General features: G+C 49.7%; 1 protein-coding gene across 2 annotated transcripts in view; it reads right to left on the reverse strand.

The window, feature by feature from the left end:
* The window catches only part of OCRL (OCRL inositol polyphosphate-5-phosphatase), a 31,100-nt gene extending 19,952 nt beyond the window's left edge, over positions 1–11,148 (reverse strand). The window contains exons 1-12 of one of the 2 annotated variants that reach the window (XM_050964201.1): positions 11,073–11,148; positions 9,560–9,619; positions 8,948–9,027; positions 6,311–6,349; positions 5,048–5,158; positions 4,878–4,973; positions 4,217–4,334; positions 3,967–4,128; positions 3,142–3,243; positions 2,496–2,610; positions 780–896; positions 346–533 (exon numbers count right to left, since the gene is read on the reverse strand). In XM_050964201.1, the coding sequence (XP_050820158.1) occupies positions 346–533; positions 780–896; positions 2,496–2,610; positions 3,142–3,243; positions 3,967–4,128; positions 4,217–4,266 (734 nt within the window). In that variant the 5' untranslated portion in view covers positions 4,267–4,334; positions 4,878–4,973; positions 5,048–5,158; ... (2 more) ...; positions 9,560–9,619; positions 11,073–11,148. The remainder of the gene's footprint in view (positions 1–345; positions 534–779; positions 897–2,495; positions 2,611–3,141; positions 3,244–3,966; positions 4,129–4,216; positions 4,335–4,877; positions 4,974–5,047; positions 5,159–6,310; positions 6,350–8,947; positions 9,028–9,559; positions 9,620–11,072) is intronic. The other variant, XM_050964202.1, reaches the window with a different exon arrangement.
* Positions 11,149–18,927: the final 7,779 nt, after the last annotated feature.

Here is an 18,927-nt window from a genome sequence, read left to right on the forward strand (position 1 = left end):
CTGTTTGTCTGTTGTTCTAGAAAAGCCCCAGGTTTTCCACAACTATGTAATAATCAGCCTTTGAGTCAAGAGTGCCAGCTGCTGAGATGAGCGCATTACAGACTTCTTGCAAGGGAAGGGTACTAGAGACAGGCTGGCCCTGTGAGCCACCACAAGAACGCTGCCCACTAGTGCAATCACTGGTTCAACTGCACCAACAGGAGTGTTAGTGTAGACAAGGCTCTGGCATTCTCCTCACCTTGTCAATTAATCTGCAGGTATGTCTACACTTGGGCTCTTGCTGGTAGCAATTTCTAGCTAAGATTTCCCAGACCTTGGAGAAGGTATGTGGAGTTGGAGACTCACTCGTGTTTCATGATGCTCAGCTGAGGCAGGCCCTGGTCAGGGGGCAGGAAGCTTAACCGGGCACAGATATCCTTGTAATCCTGGTTCCGCCGCTCAAAGTCCTCCACATGAGCAGCAAGGTGGGAATTGACAATGCAGAAAGTGGTGTTGTGGAATACAAACCTCACGGCCACACCGCCCTTGTTACCCTGGGGACAGAGTTACCGGTGAGACTCTTACACAAACACACACAGAAGAAGTTGGGTAACAGATTGAACAGGAGACAGCTGGGGAAAGGCACGGAGACAATGAAAACAAGAGGCATACTGACATGAAAAGCAGCAGCAGGGATGAGAGAGTAAGGCAAGACACTGTACCACAGACCACATTACACACAAACATACACCAGAGTCAGCTATTCAGAGGCCATGCACCCACTGACCAACAGCACTCACCATTTTCCCCATGATTCCAGTCCCCACAGTCTCTGCCATGATATCTGTGATATAACTCAGTTGATCCTTCCTGGCAAACACAACCAGCATCATCCCAACCAGACGGACCACCTGCACCTGCAAAATAAATAAAAATGCCATGAGTTTCCAGATCAGCCGTAATGCAATCCCCAATTTCTCACCCCCTGTGCTTATACAGAAATACAGAAAACTGGCGGTGGAGCTCACTGTTTAAATTCCCAACTCTGCATGAGTGGTTTCAATGTAGGAGAAACAGCCAGCAAGTGAAGCATCTACAGAGTCAGATATGCCTGACCTGCAGGCACCACAAAGCAGCATCTCTGGGATCCTACACACTGCCTACCTCCCAGAGAGCATTTGCTCCTTCTGCAGGACAGAAGGAAGGAAGGACATTCTCCACTGTTCAACTCGTCCTATAACCATTAACATGGCACCTGTGTGCACCGTCTCTTGCTGAATAGATCCTGACTCTGCCATGGTCTCTTCTGGGTGACTCTGGGCAAGTCAGTTCACCTCCCAGTCCAGCATTTCCCCATCTTCTAAATGGGGGTGTTACTTTCCCCTGCTCAGCGGGTTGTGAGGCATAAATGACCAGCGTGAAGTGCTTTGAAATGTTCACTAGAGAAGTGCAAAGTGTTATTAATGTTAATGGGAAGGAAATCTCCACATCAAGAGGGTGCACAGAAATGCCTCATTAGCAGGTGTTACAATCCCTCACTGGAGGAGGAGCTAGAGACATTGTAATATTTTGCAGGATTCTGAACTCTGCATTTTTAACCATGCACCTTATCTATGATTTCAGTCACTTCCACTTTGCCCGTAGCTACCTCCCGTGTGATCAGCCTTATACATGTGATGGAGATCACGGTTTTAAAATGTAAATAATGCAAGATGGGGGGAGACCAGGCCTCCTTTATCAATTCCCCAAGTGCTCAACTTGCCTGCTTTCAGCACCTGTAACTTGTGTCACTGGGCTCTATATAAAATAGCAGTGCATGGAAGTCACAGGAAAACATAGTGGGGCAGGAGGAAGGGGAAATTAACTGATGTCTTAAGACAGAGCCATCTGCCAGAAGGCCTGCTATTCCAGCAAGAAAAGCTGTAGTGACTCAGTCCTGACACGTCAGGAAGGAGCCAGCTAGCAACATTACAACTAAAGTTACTCTTTCCCAAGGCAGTCTCCTAGCTAACTTCCCCTATACAAACAGTGTTGTTCCTCCAAGGAAAAGCTATTCACTTGGCTCCTCAGAACAAGACACACCCGGTTTTTATAGCTGCAGCACTACCAGAACAAGGCAAAAATGGAATTTGACCTGCCTCTGCCTCGTATTGCCTGCCTGTAGGAGGGCACATATCTCACATTGAGTATATGTCCTGTCAGCAATCTGGAGACATTTTTTGGTGGTTGCTGCCCCACTCATGAGGAACCCACCAAACAGCCAGGGAGATGTTATTGGAGGACTTTTCGGCCCTACAACTATCTCCAGATTTATTCTAGTCCCACAGTGACTCTTCCTGCCCCAGAAACTACTACATTAGCGGTGTCAGGTACGCATCCATGGGGACTCTGCTCTTGGCCATTTTGGTTGGGTGACATATGGACGATCCGAGTTGGGAAAGTGTGAGCTTCATTCCTGCCCCCATTCCCAGTCCCACCAACTTGGATGCCAGAGGATATGGTTGTGTAGGACTCACTTTCTTATACTTCGCCTTGGGGTGCAAGGCCTTCTCCACAGCAGCCAGCCACTCTTGCTCCTTCATTGAGTCAAAGTAGAAAAAAGCCTCTGTGCTGAGGTCCAACTCCTGGAACCTAAAACCAAGTCTATTTAGGACACTACCCCTCTCCCCCAAACCAGTCTCCCCTCTGTACCCCCATCAGAAGATGGCACTGCAGGAGGCCCAGTCTGAATCTCTCTGTAGTCATTCATCCTGGAGGAAGGTCAACTGGGCCTAGCTCAAACGAAAGCACCCTGGCTCTCTTGCAGTGTCTTACAGGCCTCTTCCAGAGACCATTTCCCTGAGGGGCATTAGTCTGACCTGTTTTGCTAATGCCAAGGATGCGCTGGGTCTCAGCTGGTGCCTCACTGTAGGAAAGCTGCTCTGTTAGCTCAAGAAATTACTTGACTTTTGGCTGCTTCTTTGCATCGTTCTGACTACTCTATCCCTGTGAAGGAGATTCCCCTCCCTTCTGAGTCCCAAGGTACATGCTAGGCACCAGTATAAAGTTTGGAGTTCACTAGGAAGCCTGGGAATTTGAAATAAATAAAATCCACCAGTGTCCAAAGGAAGGGAGCGAGACCAAAGACGTGTATGTGTAAGTGAACAGGAGTTCACGCCTCACCCAATACAGTAGACATCTGGGGGGTCTGAGTCACAGACTAGCCAGGGTTCCAATCCACTGTCAGGAGACTGGCCGTTCACATTCCATGTTCCCACAAAAAACCTGCAATACACACAAGAGCAGCCATGCTGCTGGGGCAGGGCTTTACTGAATAGATCCAGACTCTCTAATGCACATATCATCAAGACAGGGAGTGTCTGAATTGCATGAGGGTCCTGTGTAAAAAGGCCCATAAACTAGCTAAGGAGTGTGAACTACACATAACATGAAGAGCTCTATCCAAGACTGCAAAACACAGAGAATTCTGCGCATGCCACATTTCTAACGTACCAGGGATGTCACAGAGCTCTGCAAAGCAAGGGAAACCTCACTGGGGGCCTAGCTACATGACACACACCATGCTTTCTGCATGTTGGAAGTGAATGCCATGTTGGCAAAAAAGCATCAGATTGGCAACCATGAAGCCCTTTGTATTCATAGGACAATGCAGCATGGGCAACAGCAGTGCAAGCTCCTGTTACTGCACCTCTGCCAACATGCCTCAGTTCTGCTTGGGGGAGTTCAACCCCTAGCCCCTGGGCTGAGATTACCCATAAGGTAACGGGAAAGTGCCAATATGATGGCTGTAGGGTTGTATTGTGGCCATCTATAAACTGGACTGAAACCCCATTACTTGTTTCACATAGGCCATCCATCAGCAGGAGCTGATTTTGAGACCTGGGCTGGATTCAAGGCAGTAGCCCACAGAAGCTGGGAAAATCTCTGCTTCTCACTACCTCTACATACACTGTGCCTCGTGGCTATGGCTCTGGGGGCAGCACTGACCTGAAGCTCTGGATGTTGACGTATTCCTTCTCTCTTTTGGCAAGCAAGTGTTTGATGAGACCCTCTCTTTGCCCAGACTGTGTGTTGGGCACAAACAGCTTGCGCATGGTGTTGGTTACTTTTGGCTGGTCTCTGGCCACACCTTCCCTCTCTCGATGAAATCTAGACAGGAGACAACCATAGACTTCAAACTGGGGTTACTGCCTAGGATACTGGAAGGTAAAGGCAACAGCTCTGGGATGCTACTTACTGCCTATTTTGCGGAGGAGGGGGGGGCGGGGGCTCCCGGCGAGATCCCATTTGCTGGTTTTGTAAGTTTTTCTTCTCCAAACTTATGGCATTGAAATGATCTTCAAAGCCTAGAACCCCTGTAAAGACAAAAGCCTGGCTGGTAAGATTGAGGCCCAGGCGGATGTTCTTCGGAAAACAGCTTAACAAGAACCTAGAGGGGCAACCTAACTCCAGGAGGGGGAAGAGAGATCCCCACAGAAATGTCCGAGTGGCAAGGGGTAGCAGTGTTTTACCAACCCTGATAGTGCCAAGAGGGTATGGGGAAGAGATGCTGACAGAGGCGAGGGGGAGCAGAGAGTAAGGAGATGGACACACCAAGGGGTGGAGAGACAATTATGAACCAAGAGGGACTTTGGCAGAGAGAGATACAGTATGTCAATAAGACATCAATCCATGGTAACACCACACTAGGAGCAGGAGGTGGGATTTTTTGTGGGAGTTAGTGGGCGGATGGGGGAAAAGCACTAACCAGGCTCCTACCCGACAGGATCACTGAAAATCAAAGCTCCTGCAGAGGCCATAGTTTTGTATGTATCTCACTCAAACACTCAAAACAAGGGCTCTATGACTGTGCCCTGAACACAGAGTAGCAACTGCGGAGGTGGGACTCACTCCAGTACCTGAAACAGATGACTGAGGAGGAGCTGGGAGGTTTTTCTCCACCTGATACCAGCTGGCTGGCTCCCTGTGCTCAGGAAGAGGCGCTTTCGATTGGGCTGGAGAAGGAAACGTCGCTGTCAGAAACTGCTCTTGAGCCCCAGAGACACACACATGGCTTAAGTGTGCTTACCTTCTTGTACATTCAGCACTTCGGTGAGGAACCCCAGGCAGCGTTCCTCATTGGGGATCTCAAAGAGGCGCTCTGGTGTGCAGTCTCCCTGTATTCTGATCTTGCAGCCAGCTTCAGACATACAAAACACACACACCAAGACACAGACAGGTTTGGCTTCTTGACCTTTAAATCCCTTCTGTAAACAAGCCACTAGCTGCCATTTGCTCCTCTGGGCTCATGATCGAATTCCTCATTTATCTGCTGTTATCTTGATATTCAGTCTATTTTAAAAAGTGAGTTTGAAGCAGTGTCGGGTCCTCTCTGTGCCCCTGAGACTCCCACCAATTTGTGGGTGGTAGGGGGTTCCAGTGCCTTTTTCCTGATTTTTAAAACTACTTCTTTCCCCTGCTGCTGTGTGAAAGACACTCACAAATAACAGAGGACACTACCTTCACAAAGGAAACAGTGACACTGTAAGCACCAAATGCAGTATCAAATGGGGACAGGGATCCAAGGTGCTATTTGCAGCAGTAGACACACATTTTCAGACAGTTACAGTGACAGGACCAATACCAACTAAATCATCCGAGCCAGGGCTTTGTCAAGCCTGACCTTAAAAACCTCTAAGGATGGAGATTCCACCACCTCCCTAGGTAAACCATTCCAGTGCTTCACCACCCTCCTAGTGAAATAGTGTTTCCTAATATCCACATCCCTCTCTGCAAAGCAAAGACAAGACTACTTATACCTGTCTATGCTGCATCCAAAGCACCGTGGGACCCTGCAGGGTATGAAAACCTCCTAAGAGGCCCTCATCAGGTTACACTTCCAATGAGGGCATCATCTACTGCCCCTGCACTCCAACCATGGGGCTGCTTCTGTGGCAGCAAGGAGTAGAGCAATAATATAGGACAGAAGCAGGAAAGCGAGGGTCTGGCAAGTTAAGTTCCGGAAAAAGTCAAACAGGCTCACAGAGAGGGGTTTTGGGAGAAGCATTAAGAGAGAAGTCAAAACTCAGCCAAGTGACACCTTTTGATCTAAGTATTTAGATCATGCTCCCTGTGGTAATGAGCATTTTCCAAAAGAATAACAAAGCCAGCCAACCCCCCTACAGCCTTCCAATCCATAACTAGCACAGAGACAGTAAGAAGCGGTAGAGCAGAGGGCACAAGGAGAAGAGACAAGAGTGGGAGGCAGAGTGGGTGAAACAGGAAGGAATGTGTGTCAATAATGGAGAGATGATATATTTGTTGAAGAAAGCTTTCATCATAACAGACTCACTGTTTGTCGCTATATCAATCAACAGCGTTTCTTCAGCCTCTGGGAAACAAGAGAGAAGTATCAGGAAAGTTCACCCTGTCCAGGAGCAGAGACTCAGCACATATAACACAAGCACAAAGCCTGCCCTAAACACAAGGAGATCCCAGGCTCCAGCAAAGGAACAAACACTTTCCATGTCTCTCACCACTAATAGTGGCACTACTGGAGAGAGTTACAACCCCTCAGGCTGGGCCAGACTGGACAGAGGTCCCCCTGCAAATGGGTCTCCAAATTCAGGGAAGTTATACAGCAGTGTGTTTAAAATGAGAGGTACCAGCCTGCCAGTCCTGGAGACTGACTCCCCAAATGCAGCATGAGCAGTAACAGCAGTGCTAGCTCCTCACATACACAGGTCCACCACTGAGTCTCATGGCTTGTCTACATGGAGAAATTTACCAGCAGAAACATACCATAACTATACTGGTATAATGCCCCTTGTGAACACTTACTGCAGAAAAAGGGTTCTCTTCCCCCCACCCCCAAGAAGTGTCATAGGAAAATTATAAGGTATAGTTCTGCTGGTGAATTTCCTTATGTAGACAAGTCCTCAGTCCGTTCAGACCCAATTTCCCATACTATCTTTGGCCTCTGTGAAGCTGCCAGTAGAGAGGGCCATTTGATGCCATTCCAGGCAGCAGTTTTTGACACCAACACCGAGGCTCCCCAACCCACACTATGTCACAAAAGGGGACAAACAGCCACTGATTTTCAATCACTACTGACTTGTGCTGGATATCGGGGTGCTCACAGCACAGAAAAAGGCAAGCACACGTGGTATGGGTTTTAACCAGGTCACAACTTTATTAGTCAAATTACATAAGGTTCCCACTGAGGGACAGCCCAGGGCAGTCACTGGCACCCCATTGATCCTGTGCCTATTCTTGGGGGCTCTGAGAGCCAATCATCACACTACAAGAGTCTCTGGGTACCTCCACTCACCCACTAGCAGCCTGCCCCTTTCAGAGGTTGAAACAAGAGGGAACCTCAACCCCAGGCAGCACTGCAGTCAAGCACATTGAAATAGTTCCCCGGCCCCTGCTGCCCACAGGGGGCTAGACATGATGCTCCCCTCTCATAAGGAGATGCTCTCGGGATGCCCACTATGTTACCGGTTTGGATCTGGACCTTAAATTAGTGAGTTCCTGCACTGGGCACCTGCCAAATATGCAACAACTAAGCGACCCTCACATAGGTCCAAACTGTGCCCTCTAGCTGCCCAACCCCAACCCCTAGATTTCACTGTGAGGAAAGTGAAAAAAGCCGGCCAGCCTTGGCAAATCTGGTGGCATGGGGAAAAATTCCTTCCCCACCCCAAAGCAGTGACTAACATAAGCCTGCAGATAGATGGATAAGAGAGCGAGGGAGGGCTGACTGCCGGAAACCAGCACACAAGCAGCAGCTCTGAACACATAGCTCTTTTCATGGCTCCAAATCTTGTGCAAAATCCAGTGAGCTCTTGTCATAGAGTGGGAATTTTCTGTAATCTTTTGTAGGAATACTGTGCCTCAGTTTCCCCTTTATGCGGCATTGTTCTCTAGGTGGGGGAAAAGAGCTGTTTGCTCTTTGGGGAGGCCCAGTGAGGCAAGTGTGACTGATCCCTAGCTATCTGGGGTTGGGGCCCCAAGTCCACGAAGACAATAGCAACGTCAAACACTGGGACATTTGGCACATAGCAACTAATGACCTTGGATGGCCCACCTTCCCTACAGGAAGCCAGCCATGTTTGACTAGCTGGACAACAAAGGCCTGAGGAGGGTCCAGGTGGGACTGGCCTGGGAACTTCAACAAGGAGGGACACAGCAGGAGCCAAGGGAAGGGACATGGCTTGGCTGGGGTCTTGGGCTAACCCAGACGGACAATGCTGTAACTTTCTTCTCTACATCCTCACCAAGGACTTTCTATGCTGCATTCCAGTTGACTAACAAACCCTTCTGTTTTTGACAACGCTGGCTGAATGTCACTATAGATGCTGTTGGAGGTGTGTTGCTCCCTAAGATTGTACAGGAGTCTGCCTCATTGGGACTCACTGAACGGAGCTCATGATGGGAAGCAGGAATGCTGAAGGATCAGAGAACCAGCCCAGGGAGGCGGTGAAGCTGCGGGGCTTACCCTCAAGGAAGTGTGAGACACCTAGGGGGTCTCGCTCACTGATGGGGTCCTCCCAGAGGCTGTTCCAAAGCTGGGGTCATAGAACCGAACCTGTGGATCCGTGAAAAATCTTCTGGCTCCAAATCTCACGCCAAATCCCACAAGAACTCAAGTCTACCCTGAAAGTCCTGTGGGGGCTTGAAATCTCATGATACCCAGCCTGTTCTGTGCTTTTTGCCCTCTTCCATCATAGGAGCCACCAAAACGCACCCCTGTAAGTGCTCCATAAGACATCCTTCATACTGATAGATGAACTAGCCAAGTATCCACACATCAACATTTATATCAAGATGGACCAAATCCCCACACCAGTTTGGGAGAAGAAAGAAGTAGGAAGCTGTAATTGTAAGCTCTGACTTTTAGTTCCATAGGAAAGTCCCCATCTGAACAGCTAGGAAAAAAAACAGCAGTGGATTTCTGGCTGAGGGGCAGGTGTGGGAGGGTTAGTACCTTGCACACATCTAAAACGGCTGTTGATGGGAATGTTATCCTGGTCAGACAGGTCCTTCCTCTGTGAATGGATAATCAACCTGGAAACAGAGAGAAGCCTCATAACAGCACAAAACCTAAAAGATTCTAGAGCAAAAGGTGTTGCTGACCTCATGGCTGTATTTCTCCTGGAACCAAAGACACCACAGGCCCTGCTCTCTCTCTCTACGTTGCTGGGGACAGTGAGGAGAAGCATTTATCACATGACATACAGGGTGATGCATGCAAAAATATGCATATGGAGGAACCGCTCCCAAAGATGCTCCCTGATCTGCACATGATAAAGGAAGCAGGCTAAACTCCCTGGCCATGGGTCCACAGACTATACCAGAGGAGCTGGGGAGCTGACTGGGCACCCAGCACCAGGAAGCAGGGCCACTTTTCTGTCTGTTTAGAGCAGCAGGTCTCAAACTGTGGGTCGGGACCCTGTTTTAATGGGGTTGCCAGGACTGGCATTAGACTTGCTGGGGCCTGGGGCCAAAGCCAAAGCCTTAGCCTTGGGTGGCAGGGTTCAGGTTACAGGCCCTCCACCTGGGGTAGAAGCCCCTGGGCTTCAGTTTTGGCCTCACCAACCTTTGGAACTGGCCCTCCAGATCTGGGCAGCGGGGCGCAGGCTTCAGAAGTCCCCTCCTCCTAGGGTAGTGTAGTAATTTTTGTTGTCAGAAGGGAGTCATGGTACAATGAAGTTTGAGAACCCCTGGTTTAGAGGACCGCACTCCAAAGAGAGAGGGAAGACTCCAAGAGCAAATGTGCTGATGGTGGTGGAGGGGCCATTCCATTTCTCAGGCCTTTGCTACCCACAAAAGTTGTACAGCTTTAACTCTTCTAGTGGTACAACCCCTCTGTGGAAGCAGTTATATCAGCATAAAAGGGCCTTTACACTGGTAAAGCTATTCCTGTATGGGAATAAGTTATGTGGACACAAGGTACCAGTATAACACTATGGTTGTATCCACACTAGCAGTTATAGTAGGATAATGACTTTAGTTTAAAAAAAAAAATCACTGTGTTAAGTGAACTAGTTAAATTGGCACAAAATCTGTTTGTAGAGCAGGCCTCAGTGCTGCTCCATCTACTTGTATGTGGTACAGGGAAGGATCTACCCTTAAGTTCTGCATGGAAAGGGCCTTTCCTGGGAAGCTCCAATATAAGTTCCTATTTTCTCCTCTTTATGTTCCTCAAAGAAAAAAAAAAATCAAAAAACCTACAACCGCCTTTTCAGACACATGATTTTCTCTTTTCACATGGATTTTAATTTGGTTTCATGAATGTTAAAGCTTCAACTATTAATTGTAATAGGCTCATAACAACAGTTGTCAGTCTAACATTAAGAGTTCCACCTCAGCACTCAGGAGCATAGGGACGATCTGATTTTAATTCCAAATGCAAGACAGGAGTTCAGCTACTCAGAGCAAAGCATCCCCAAGAGTCACTGCTAACTTTCCAGATAGTTGCCTACGCACTAACAGCAAGTAGGGGAAAAAAATCCATCTGAATTTTCTTTTCTTTACTATAAAAAGATAAAAACCAAAGCAAACAATTAAATGTTTCCTGTAACCTCCAGTATGACATCACCCTGGGGAGTTCCTTGATGTACCTCATCTCCCAGAGAGCAACACTCCAGAAGACATCTCTTCAGCAAACAATGTTCACATAATGCTGCTGAGTCTATTCCAGAAAGACAACACTGAACTGACCGATCACCCAGGCCCACACTGGAAGCAAGGGATACTAATGGAATCAGAGCAAGAGCAGAGCTGCTCAGACAGTAGAGAGGAACATCACCCCACCAAAGCCTACTCACCCCCTACAATAGCATGGGACATGCCAACCCTCTCCCAATACACTAACCCCTGGTGGGACTCTCTACACAGCCGCCCCTGCCAACACAGCCCAGGTGAAGACTGAATAATTCACGTGCTTCACTCTGCCAATGTGCTCCCAGAGGGCGGCGGAATGAAAAGGCCGCGCCACGACTCCAATCTGTCAGTATGCCCCAAAGACAGTCCCTGCCACCCCTGTGAGCAAGAGTCACTGTGAGCAGGCAATGTCCCTGCGGAGCCGGGCACCCGTGTGTACTACTCACTCGCACTGCCCATGGCGTTGGGAGAGGCTCAGGACACAGGGCTCCCTCCGTCCTGCTTTCACCTCCACAGCATAGGCACACAGCTAAGGAACGCAGTAATGCCACGGGCACTAGTGTCCCGCCAGCCAACCAGCCCCTTCCCCCGCGTCCTCCCTCCAGGGTCCCTCCAGCCCGCCCCTCCCCCCGCGTCCTCCCCCCGGGGTCCCGCCAGCCCGCCCCTTCCCCCGCGTCCTCCCCCCGGGGTCCCGCCAGCCAGCCCCTTCCCCCGCGTCCTCCCTCCAGCCCGCCCCTCCCCCCGCGTCCTCCCTCCAGGGTCCCGCCAGCCCGCCCCTTCCCCCGCGTCCTCCCCCCGGGGTCCCTCCAGCCCGCCCCTCCCCCCAGGGTCCCTCCAGCCCGCCTCTTCCCCTGCGTCCTCCCCCCAGACGCGGGGGTCCCCCTCAGCCATCCCGCCCCCCAGATGCCGGGGTCCCTCCAGCCAGCCCCTTCCCCTGGACCCGCCATCTCGCCCCTCCCCCCAGACGCGGGGGTCCCCCGCAGCCAGCCCGCCCCCCAGACGCCGGGGGCCCCTCGGGCTTCCCTTCCTGGCCGGCGGATACATCGACGCTCCAGGCCGCGGACGGTGGTGGCGGCGGCTCCATGGGCAGCGGAGAGATCCGGCCCAGGCCACTCCCCGCGGCCCGGTCTCCCGGCGACTCTCTCCCGAACCGAGCGCGCAGCGAGCGGCGCCGGACAGAGCGGCGCCAGCCGAGCCCGCGGTGGCCGCTGCCCCCTGCCGGCCGGAGGAGCTCACCGCACCGCCCCAGCCTCAGTCAGCTCTGGGCCCGCAGCGCCGATGCCTTTGGCATGGGGCGCCGCACGGGGGCTCAGGGCAGGGCGACCCAGCCACGGGACCCCCAGCCATAGAGCCGCCAGGAACACGCTGGCTCACATCAGGGCAGCCCAGGCACAGGCTGCTGCCACCAGCCCCTCACCGCACTAGCAGTGATTGCTCTAGAACTCTTCCCAGTGACCTGCCATGCAGGGCCGGCGCTACCATTTAGGCAGCCTAGGCGATTGCCTAGGGCGCCAGAATAATTGGTGGGCGCCGTTTTGCCGGAGGGGGCGGCAGGCAGCTCCAGTGGAGCTGCGCAGTGATGCGTGCGGACGGTCGGCTGCTCACGCGGTTCCGGTGGACCACCCGCAGGCACGACTGCGGCAGCTCCACCGGAACCACAGAGCACCGGACCCTCCACAGGCACCACTGCGGCAGCTCAACCGGAGCCGCGGGACCAGCGCGCGCGGCAGCGAAATTGCTGTGCGCCTAGGGCGCTCAAACCCCTAGCGCCGGTCCTGCTGACATGCCACCCTGAGCAGTGATAATGACGTGTGTCTCTGCCCTACTCAAATGGGTGCGATCGCCGAGTGATTCCAGGGCAGTGCCTGTGAAATGCTGGGTTCCTACAGCAGGATTTGTTATGAAGCTCAAAGTCGTTCCCCACCACCTCAGTTAAGCTGTCTTTTGGGTTTCCGTAGTTAATAGGGATGAAAAGCTTGGTAATCCTGCTCTGAAATGAGAACCAAATTGCAGATATTGGCTCAGCTGTTCAAAACCTAGACAGCCTTGGTGATGACTTGTGGAAATATTTTTAGTTATTACCAAATAAAAACACTGCTACATCCTATCCAAAGTGTCCTGACAAATTATTCCCTGGTTCAGTCACAAAATCATCTCTGTGTTATTCAAGTAAGTATGAAGGAGTGAAACTAGTTTTTATCATTGTAGGTTAAAGTGTTCCTGGAACCACCAACCCCCAAAGGTGTTGTTTTGGGGTTTTTTATGTGAGAAGATCTTAAAAGTGCAAGAATGGACAGGTATTTTAGGGAAGCTCTTCCTGGTGTCCAGACTTTGCAAACACCTATCCGCTCTGGCTGCTGCTTTTCCTGCTGTTGCATCAGCTCCTGGTTTGTGATAGTTTCCTTTCCTTAAGCTGCAGCCAGTACTTCTCCCTCTCCATGTTGCCCTTATCTTTGTCACTGTGCCTAGGGGAGTGCTGTGCTGGGTTTGAGATGCAGATTTTTTACATGAGGTAGGTAGTTAACTATTGGAACAGCTTCCTGAGGGATTCTCCAAGCACTTGGAGAGTGACTATCTTTCCAAAACATGTACTCTGATACAACCACTAGTTATGGGGGCTGACAGAGGAATTTCTATAGCCTGTGTTATGTAGAAGGACAAACTAGATGACTATAGTGGTCCTTCCTGGTATTAAAATTAATGAACCATCTTGGTCTGTTTCTGTAGCAATTTTGTAATATGGCTGAAAACATCAAATCTCCCGCTGCAAAAAAATGGTTTAGAAGTTGGCTTATGCCCTGATTCTCAAGAGTTTAACTCCCTTCCAAACCACTGCATTATCTGATTATTTGAGACCCTCACCACTCTAACTTTGGATAGTCTTGCTATGCAACCCTGCTTTGACCACTGCTAAGCTCTTAGCCTCCTAATGTCTATCTCCTAATGCCACTGCCATTCCCTTGCTGAATGCTCATTCCAGATGGAGCTGCATCCTGTACATTGAGGGATTCTGCTGACAGTTGCAAGGCACATTTTTTTAGGAAGATACCACTGGGCTTCCCACCAGTTTGTCACACAAGTCGATGTGCTGGCAGAAGTGGACAGGCAGGAGGGCTGGCCTGAAATAAATCATCCCCATAATATTTGGATGAGTGGGACAGTTCCTGTCCCTTGTAGTTACATGGTCAATGGCTTGTGCCCATGAGGAAGTCATGGCTTGGTGGGACTGTGAGGTCACAAGAAGTTCCTCTTTCCCCTCTCCCCCGCCCCCCTTCTCCTCCCTCTGCCTGTTACTTATTGATGACTGGCAGGATACTGAGGTCACAGGTACTCAGCAGAGAGGCTGGCCCTTGCTCAAGAAGCAGAGCCGTTGTTTGTGACTGGCCTCGAATTGTGAATCCAAACCCTGAAGCCACACTGAACAACCTCATATCACTGGCTTGTGATCACAGTGCCATCCACACCCAAGCTGGTGGAGAAATGGCAGAGCCTTTCATTGCAAATTGACTCAGGCTCATGAGGGAAATGATCAAACAAGGTCCTGACATGCAGCTTACTCAATAAAACAAGGTTCTCCCACAGTGACCAGTCAGTGAACAACCCCAACGGGACCGTGTTAGTGGCTGAAGATGTACAAATGCAGGAGATAGCTCTGGCACTGAGAGCATGGGACAAATCACTGCAGCCCAGCAGGTCACATCCTGCAGCTAGGTGCCTGCTGATACTACACTGATCTGGGACACCACGGTACACACACAACCCCTCATGTTACATTACATGCACACATGTGTGTGCACATCACTGCCAGGCTTTGAAGTTTTTCACTGTCCTGTTTGAAATGTTACAGTCTCTCTCTCTAAATTGTTGTGGAAAGTTAGTTATTTATGATTGCGAGAGTAAGGGGCTGATAGCATGGAGTAGAGCCAGTTACAGGATGTACCACAGGAGGGTGCTATGCATGCTGCTCAGTGCACCTGAATCCTGGCCTCATAGCATCCCTGTAAGTGCAGTCTTGGGCTCCCAGAAAGGCTCTGCCCCTCACATCTGTCCTGAGATACAGCATTGTGTATGTCCTCCAAACTGCTGCTGGTGCAAACACTGTCCAGGGCCACAGCACTCCCTGCTGTTTCCATCTTGGTCCTGTGACGTGGTGTATTAGGCCTTCTCTGCCCTCGCTGTAGGCATCACTGCCCTGACATACCCACTCAAGAAGAACTGTCACCTAGGAAAGAGGGGCAGTGAGTTCAGAACTCCAAGCTCTGGTACTGGCAGAACTAACAAGACTTGGTCCTCTGGTGGCTGAAAGAGCTGGAAGGAGGCAGTAGCCAATCAGGACCCATCAGGCAAGATAAGAAGGCTTGCCTCCTTCTTAAGGGAGAGGCTGGGTCACTGGGTGGTGGATGAGCAGATCAGCTCCCTGGTCTTACCCCAAAAGCAACTGCGTCAGGGCCTCAAAATCCAATAGCACCTTGGAGATAGGCCAGGTCCCCACAAACCTTTGCTAACACACCCCAATCCCGACTTACAGCTCCTTGCATGGGGCCTCACAAATGTCTCCCAGTGCCTCTGACTCCCAGCCTGCTGTGCTCTCCCTGCCACTGGTTCTTTTTTTGTGCCTCTTAATTACTCAAAGTCCATTGTCTCTGCCTGAAGAGACAGGAAGTCTTTCTGGAGTGCAAATTCTGTTGAATAGTCTTCTCCCCCACTCATTTAGTTTGATGGCTTTGTTTACCTTATACGTAAACACATTTTAATTGTTCTTTGCCTGTAACCAAGCCTGTCAGATAGGTAAATACACATTCATTTGTCTAGAGCAGGCTAGTTTTATTAAGAACATATTTCCAGCACACATCTATAATTCATGCACAATCCATACGTACACCATGCAATGATTTGGGGATCAGTATGTCACCAATTTACATATCATACCTTACATGACACCTTTGGGATATATTTATGATAAGAGTGTGTTGAAGCAATTAATGTATAAAGATTGAGGTGAGTTACAGTATGGGGAACACTCTGCAAATTGGCATTGAGGGGTTCCTGGGGTCACAGAAGCCCGAGGATCAAGCAATTCCAGCTGGTTTGTTTCCTGCACTGCTGGAGAACCCAGCATCAAGAAATAGAGCAGATGCCATGCTGCTGCATAGGCCTCGGGCATTTCTTGGTACCAGGGACGCTGGAACTAGGGGTGCAGCAGCACCCCTGGCTTGAAGTGGTTTTCCTGATATCCTGAGCTTACAGGTTTGTTTAATAGCTTTCAGCACCCCCACTATACAAATTGTTCCAATGCCACTGCCTGGTACTGAGAGGTTTCCCTGCTGCTGCTGTTGTATCAATGAATGGATCAGTACCACAGTAGGGGTCAGCCTTAATGGCCCAGGCACTAGTACCAGGTCGGTAACCATTGACTAGGATTCTGGGCAGTGTCTCTGCACAGGGGATGCTTTGCCTTGTGTTCCTGCTTGTTTCCTGATGGACAGTACAAGGGAACTTGACCTCTTAGCGTGGCTTGGCTCCTTTGAGGAATGTGGTCTGTGTTTCTTTCTCTGCATTGGACAAAGGGCTCAGTGCTGACTCTCTGCAATGTCTAGAGCAGCACTCGTAACTGAGCTAGAAGTACTCAGTATCTTTCCTAAGCAGGAAGGTGTGATGCTGGCAGACCAACTGCCAGCTCAGTCCAAAGCTCCAGGCCAACTCACTTGAGTATTAATATAGGTCAAAGTAATTGTTAAATGTATAAGAGTGTAGTTGGTGTTAAAACTTCATGAAAACAAATGCGATGTTACTTGCATTCTTTTTACTTATCCATATCCTGTTATAATGTAGTAGCAAACATTTACGTTGTGTATAGCCCTGTAATTAAACAGCCCATCAAACAGGAAGAGGCCTTGTGGCATAGGTGCTGACTCCATGGGTGCTGTGGGGCTGCAGCACCCATAGGGAAAAATTAGCGGGTGCTCCTCACCCACCAGCAACCATGCTCCCCCTCCCCCCTCCTCGCCTCCTTATCCCCGAGCGCACTGCATCCCCACTCCTCCCCCTCCGCCACAGCTGTTTGGCGGTGCTTAGGACTTTCCAGGAGGGAGGGGGAAGAGGGGGGAAGCGGCATGCTCCATGGAAGAGGCGTGGCAGGGACGGGGACTTGGGGGAAATGGGTAGAATTGGGGCAGGGTGAGAGTGGGACAGGGATGGGGCCATGGAGGCGGGAGGGTCAAGCACTCACAGGGCAGAGGGGAAGTGTGCACCTATGCCTTGTGAAATGCAAATGAAGAACAGAAAAGAGCTAATTTCAAAGCAAGTGGTCATTGTGTGTGATGATCGGAGGTTAAAGACTCAAAATGTGTTCCTCACTCTCTTTCATCAAAGGAAAAGCCCATGTGGGTACTGAGCCTGTCAGCTTGTTTTCTGTGAGAAGAAGCTAGAAGTATGAATTCAGGGAAAGACCCTTCATCTTTGGACTGTTTGGACTTTTACAGGAAAGTGTACCAAATGCAAAACTGATGTCCCCAGAGACAATCTGGGAACCTTGAAAAGACGTTTTGGAAACTCACAGTTTATTACATCACTACCACCATTTGGAATTACAGTGATTTACCCATACATATATTTTACCTGCTTTAACCTCTTACTCATTTTCTTTTCTTAGCTAATAAACCTTTAGTTAGTTTACTATAGAACTGGCTGTCAGCATTGTTTCTAGCATAAGATCTAGAGTACCAACCGATCTGGGGTAAATGACTGGTCTCTTAGGACTGGGAACAACCTTATGTGGTGTGATTTTTGGTTTAAGTGACCTTTTACCAGTTCTCAACCTGTGGCCTGCTTGCAGCCCAATCAGCACACAGCTGCAGCCCATGTGACATCCTCAGGGTCATACATGTAGATGTGGACCACATAACACATTTTGGACAGCATATGCGACCCACAATGGTAAATAGGTTGAAAACCACTGAGAGTCTCAGGGGACTGTCTGTGACTCCATGGTAAGACTGAAATAAAGTTCAAGGAGTTTACATCTGTTACTGGCTTGGTGAAATCTAATTATAGACTATACCACCAGCTGGGGGTATCTGCCCTGTTTTCTGACAGTCTGCCCTGAGGTCAGCTCTCACAGTTGTAAGCCATACCAGACAGCATGACAGAAGGTTCAGAAGGTGGATGCAGGACAGCCTCCGTAAGAAGGTGACACAGTCTCACTCCCTATCCTGCTTCATCAGGGGTTGGAAGTTCCTGCATATCAGGCAATGGTCTCAGCTGTGACCCTCATCAAGGCACTTTAAGTACTTAGAATGAGGGTCACTCATCAGCATAAGTTTTTTGCAGGCAGCACAAGCTTAAAGCCCAGAGATTGAGACATACCCCAGTACTGGTCAACGGTACTCCTTGTATATTAGGGATCCGATGTCCAAAACTGACAAAGAAAAAATAAAGAAAACCTCACTAACTATTTACAGACAGGAGATAAGCCCTCTGGAAGGAGAAAATTCACGGTAGCAAGCTGACATGCCCTTGTGACAGGTTCGGTCACAGAAACTCCCTCGAGACTGTCACTCAGTGAGCTAGGATACCACTGAGAACAACCCTCCTGCCAGAACAGGGGTCCCTCCACTCCTGTCTTGTCAAGTTAGACACTCCAGTCAGCTCCAGCACAGACCAGAGGTTGGGCCACACCTCTCTGCAGTTCACTGAAGCTGAGATTAACTCAGCCCAGGGACTTCTCAGTTAACAGTGAGCGACTTTATCAGCGCCCAGTGTTCAGCCTTTCTGGCAGCCTGAACCCCAAATAAATCTGTTTTACTCTGTATAAAGCTTATCCAAGGTAAATTAATAAATTGTCTGCCCTCTATAACACTGATAGAGAGATATGCACAGATGTTTGCTCCCACAGGCATTAATCACTTACTCTGGGTTTATTAATAAACAAAAGTGATAAAGTAGGATTTAAGTGGTTTCAAGTAATAACAGACAGAACAAAGTCAGTCACCAAGCAAAATAAAGCAAAAACATGCAAGTCTAAGTTGAACACATTAAGAAACTGATTTCAGGTAATATCTCACCCTCAGAGATGTTCCAATAAGCTGCGCTCCCAGGCTAGACTCCTTCCTAGTCTGGGCCCAATCTTTTCCCCCGGTACAGTCCTTGTGAGTTCTAGCAGACATCTCAGGTGGTAAGCAGGGGTTTTCTCATGACTGGCAGCCCCCTTTGTCCTGCTCCACCCCCTTCTATAGCTTTGGCACAAGGTAGGAATCTTTTGTCTGTGCTTGTCCCCATCCGCACTTCATCAATGGAAAAGCA

The sequence above is a fragment of the Gopherus flavomarginatus genome, chromosome 8 (genome assembly GCF_025201925.1).
Source record: "Gopherus flavomarginatus isolate rGopFla2 chromosome 8, rGopFla2.mat.asm, whole genome shotgun sequence".
Classification (NCBI taxonomy): domain Eukaryota; kingdom Metazoa; phylum Chordata; order Testudines; family Testudinidae; genus Gopherus; species Gopherus flavomarginatus.